Below are 4997 nucleotides of genomic sequence, written 5' to 3'. Positions count from 1 at the left end.
TAAAAAAAATATCACATCTACCCAAAGAACCTGGCCAGCGGATGGGAAGGAGCTCGTGCATGCTTCACCCCAGGGACGAGCCTTTTGCTACCTTGGGCTTTGCCCCACGTGAGGCCTATTTAACAGCAAGGGCTTGGAGAAAGGATCACTGTCCGAGCGGCAGCCGTGTCCCCCAGCCACGCTGGGAAGCTCCGCGGCTCAGTTGGGCCCGCTCCATCCTCCGACCAAACCGTCTTGGTGACGGGGCGTAGGTGGGGGCACATGGAGCTTTGCCCGTGAGAGAGAGAAAAGGGAGCAGAAAGCAGAGCAGCACATGGGGCAGGGGCAGAGCAGCAGATCAGGCAGAAGAGCCCAGGGCAGGGAGGAGTAGCAAGCACACGCAGACCGGCAGGGAGCAGAAAGCCGTAGCCATATCCATCCGCCTCCCCACCGGGCCGCAGCCCGCTGGACCACGCTGCCACCGGTGATGCCGGCGGCAACTGCGCAGGCCCCGAGACGAGGGGTGCAGAGGGTTTGCGGGCCCAAGGCGGCGCGGGACCTGGCTGGGAGAGACGGCGCCCTTCTGGCTCCGCCGGGCTGGCACACGTCAGAGCCAGCGATGCTGCCACGTTTCCACGCCGCTCCCTGGGGGAGACGAGGCCGCACCGTGCCAGGCACTGTACAAACCACAGTTTGCAACCCCAGCGGCGACAGCGGGACGAGCTCAGTGGCAAGACGACCCCGATCAGCAGGAGAGAGCCGATTATCCGTGAGGCCTGTTAAACACCCGCTGCTCCGGCGTTGCCGGCCTTCTCTTATCTCCTGTTTAAACAGCAACAGTGCTGAGCTCCCGGAGGCTGATGTGGGGCCCGGCAGCCTCTGCTGTCCGAGTGCTTTCCAAGGGTCGGGGCTGTGTCCATGCCCTGCTGTGGCTGAGGGACAGCGACCTCAGCGTCACGTTTGCACTCAGCAGAAGCCCTGCTGGGAGGGAGGACACGGACTCTGAGTCCACACTTGAGGTGGGATCCCATCAGTCCCGTTTATCTTGTGAGCTCCTGATGGGGACCGGCATCCCCAGAAGCATGCATCCAGGTGTCCACGACCGGGCTGGGCAGGAGGAAGGAAGCAGTGTGGCTGCAGCTCGACAGAGGTGAGGTAACATGACCAAGGCCACATGGGGACGTCACTGGCAGAGCCAGAAATGGCCCCAGGCTCTGTTGAGTCCCAGTCGAGGCCTGTCCCCCTGCCCTATGTGTCCTGCTGCTGCACTCCCTGCCCTTTGCTTTCCACATCAGGCCGTGGGGAGGGGACCGGGCCCCTGGGGCTGCTGGCAGCGGTGCCTGCAAGCCATCCCCTTAAAACCATAACCAACGCTCTACATAACTCTTCACAGGGTCTTTGGAAACTCAGGCTGGATGAGGCCTCAGGAGGTCACAGCTAGTGCAGCCCACCACTCCAGGCAGGATCAGCCCTGACTAACCCATCCCAGCCATGGGTCGGTCCAACCTGCTCTTGAAAACTTCCCGGGATGGGGACTCCCCACCTCTCTAGGTACCTGGTCCAGTGCATGACCCCCCTCAGAATCAGAAAGTCCCTCCCAATCTCTAGCCTCAGTTTCCCCTGCTGCAGCTTGAACCCATTGCTCCTAGTCCTGTCCCCTGCAGCCACAGTGAAAACCCCGTCTCCGTCCTCTCTGTAAATCGCTTTCCAAGTTGTCGAAGGCCATTATCAAATCCTCCTCAGCCTCCTCTTCTCCAGACCCATCCACCGCAGCTCTGCCAGCCCGTCCTCATCAGTCGTGCCCCCTGACCCCTGATCATTTGGGTTGCTCTGTGCTGGGATTTCCAGCCAGTATGACCTGTCATGCTGACAAAAGCCCTTGCCCAGGGGTTGGCAATATTTGGGAGCCGCAGGTCAAATCAGAGCAGCTCCGGCTGGAGGAAGACTGACCCGGACCCTGCCCCAGTACCAGCCCCCAGTGCTCTGGTTTTTCAGGCTGGAGGATGCCGCTGGAGCCAGGCTGCAGGTTGCCGACCCCTAACAGCGAGGGCTTTGCACTGCTAACTCTCTCTGCCCGGAACAGGGGAGGGCAGCACCCCAAATGCTCCCCGAGCTGCCCCATCCTGGACCCACATGGCTCTTCCAGACAGAGATGAGCTTCCTCATGGCCACCACCGCTGCCGCCACCAAGGCTGCTCTTCATTTCCTAGCGAGGGAAGCTTCCCATCCAGGCATCCCAGACCAAATGGGCCTCAATGTTGTCAGGCTCCAGGACCCTCCTTCATAGACCCCAGACCCCCCTTGGACAATGCCAGCTCTGCTTTCACTCATCTCTTGGCTGCGGCGAAAGGCTAGAGCAAGTCTTGGGTCGGGAGGACACAGCAGGTTTTGACCCTCTGGATTCCTGTTTAAAGTCTCTGGGTTGCTCTTGTGAATACACACAGGTGCTTGCTACCGATGCTTAGGTTGCGTGGGCCCCCACGGCGCCCTTCAGAGGCTCTCCCAGCACCCCAGAGTCACCCCGGTCGAGAATCACGTAGGAGGCTTGGAGAGGAGTCTCCACTCGCCTCCTTTCAAGCAAAGCATTTCCCCTCTTTGCCCACATTTCTTCAACAGCGGCGGAGCCTGAGCAGGTGACAGAGGTGCAGCTGCATCTACAGGACAGAGGCTTGTGCCTGGTTTGGAAGCAGGCAACAAATGACCTGACATCCTCCATGAGCTGCTGCCTCCATCTCCCCAGCCAGCGGTCAGCGGTTCTCCTGACTCATGATCAGTGGCAGCAGGGGGAGAAGGGTCTCCCCTTTTTCCAGGTGCCCATGAGAGGCCCGTTTGGCACCTAACGAAGCAGGTGGATAGGTGTGCCAGGCCACCTGCCCTCAACGCTTCGGCTGGGTGCGTGCCATCTCTCCACACCCCAGCTCCCACTGCAAAGGCTCTCAGCACCCGTGCTCAGGGGAGACCTGGGGGCAGTATAGGGCCAGTGACACACAGCTGAGCCATTCCAGCAGCATCAGAGGGCAATGCTGTGCAGCAGACTTAGCAGCCATGTGAGCAGGGGGAAGTTCCCATCTTGCATCAGCCAACCAGGGACAAATTGCAATGCTGCATCCTGCTCCTCTCTCCCCACCAACGCTGGAGGCTCCTGGCTTCAATACTCAAGCTCTGCGCACCCGGCGATTGCAGAGAACGGTAGTAGTGTAGACAGGACCCAGCCGCAACCGTGCTGAAAGCTGCAGCAGCCCTATCCTGTTACAGGGACACAGGTCCTGTGTCTAGTACAGCATCAAGCTGTGCCCCAGCATGGGGGAACTGATATTACAGGCGCCGGCAGAGACAGGCCAGTGCGGCAGGCGGGTCCTGGATGGCAGCTGGGAAGGGAACGGTGCCCTTTGTCCCAGCCTGACCCTGCTCGCGTGAACCAGGGGCTCTCTGCGTGCCCATCTCTGCCAATACCCAGAGCCCTGCTCTCGACGCCTGCCAGCCTGGAAGTGGGTCCTTGCAAATGCCCGGCGCCCAACCGCAGCTGGGTCTCTCCGCAAGCATGGAGGAGCCCCTGCAAGTACCAGAGCAAGGAAGGGCAGGCAGAGCATTTTGGGGAGAGAGCACTGGGTGTGCACCTCCTGCTGCGGGGAACGGCAGGACAGAGCCACAACGACCTGCACCCCGAAAGGCCGGGGGTGTTGCTTTGGCACTTGGGGCAGTGGGTTGCTGTGAGACCCCCAGGCCTCGCCACTCCCTGCTCACACCCATGGTGCCGTGTGGCTGCATCCTGCCCCGGGTTAAAGAGGGGCTCAAGAGCCAAGGTTGTGGGGGACAGGAGTGCCCTTCTCCTCTGCATGAGGCTGGCACGCGCTTCCCTCCGAACCCCAAGGTACTCACCTCGAAGCTGGCCGGCAGGCGCCCCGGGTGGGGCAGGTGGCACGGGCCGGGGCCTGGCTTTGGGGGCGATGGCCATGGCCCTGACGGGCCCCACGTACTCCACGTAGGTGCCTGGGAAGTCTCCGCGCTCCTTGGTGCGCTCGTTGAGGCCGTTGAGCCAGCCCTGGGGGCTCCGCTCGTCCCCCTCGGGCAGCCCTGCCACGCTCACCGTCAGCAGGTCCCCGGGGGCCAGCGCTAGGTCTTCATCCCGCGCCTTTTGGTACTCGTACAGTGCCCGGTACTGCAGCCCGTCCTGCGAGGCCATGGCTGGCGGGGCTGGGTTGGGGCCCTCACTCGGCCGGCATCGAGGGTGCGGAGAGCGGAGGAAGGTCTCAGCTTCCCCAAGGTTCCCGTCTCTGCAGGGGCAAGACAGGAGCTGGGTTAGGGGCTCAGCAGCTCCATCCGGTCCCAGGAGCCGGCGAGAGCCAGGGGGCTGGCAGGAGGGGCCGGGAAGCTGACGGGCAGGTTGCCGGCTGGGCTGGGCACCAGCCTGGGCCCCTCTCTGGGCAGGCTCCATTGCAGCCGGGAGCGCCGAGAAAGCCGCGGGGGGGGCTCCGGCAGAGGGGTGCGTGCCGCGCTCCTGGCACCCACAGCTCAGGCCCAGCCGGGATGAGTCCAGTCCCTGCCCAGCTTCCTCGCCAGCCCCGGGGAGCGGAAATTAGCTGGCCGAAGGGAGAGTGGGGGTGGGCGCGGGGTTGTGGGGGGGAGAAGAGGGTTGCCTTTCCCCGGCTTTGAGGGCAAGCACACACACACACACGCCCAAATGCACATGCCCACGTTTCCATAGGCAAGCAAATGCCTGCCCACACGCCTACAGGAACACACGCACTTGCTCATGCGTGCACACACGCACAAATGCACACGCACGCCCTCCCAGATGCACGTTCACGTGTAGACGCACATACTCGCTGACGCATGCGCACGACCCCCCGTGGCTAAGCCCCCATCCGCGGCGCCTGCAGCCCGTGGCCCCCCAGCACGCGTGTGCGTCTTACCGCGCCACGTCCCAGGTCCCCGGGGGGCCGGCGGAGCCTCACGCGCCCCACCCCGTGGGCCGAGGGGCCAGGGAAGGGCTGGCTTGGCAGCTCCCCGTATCCGCC

The 4997-nt window shown here is 63.1% G+C and overlaps 1 protein-coding gene across 1 annotated transcript in view; it reads right to left on the bottom strand.

Moving 5' to 3' along the window:
* Positions 1-4234, bottom strand: part of PIK3R3 (phosphoinositide-3-kinase regulatory subunit 3) — a 147248-nt gene extending 143014 nt beyond the window's left edge. Inside the window, exon 1 of the mRNA XM_019501380.1 lies at positions 3859-4234. Coding sequence (XP_019356925.1) covers positions 3859-4162 — 304 coding nt within the window. The 5' untranslated portion in view covers positions 4163-4234. The remainder of the gene's footprint in view (positions 1-3858) is intronic.
* Between the last annotated feature and the right edge of the window lie 763 nt (positions 4235-4997).

The sequence above is a fragment of the Gavialis gangeticus genome, unplaced genomic scaffold (genome assembly GCF_001723915.1).
Source record: "Gavialis gangeticus isolate Ggan-Ray unplaced genomic scaffold, GavGan_comp1, whole genome shotgun sequence".
NCBI classification, from domain to species: domain Eukaryota; kingdom Metazoa; phylum Chordata; order Crocodylia; family Gavialidae; genus Gavialis; species Gavialis gangeticus.
Note: the sequence above shows the minus strand (reverse complement) of the source record. Positions and strands in the feature narration are given on the sequence as shown.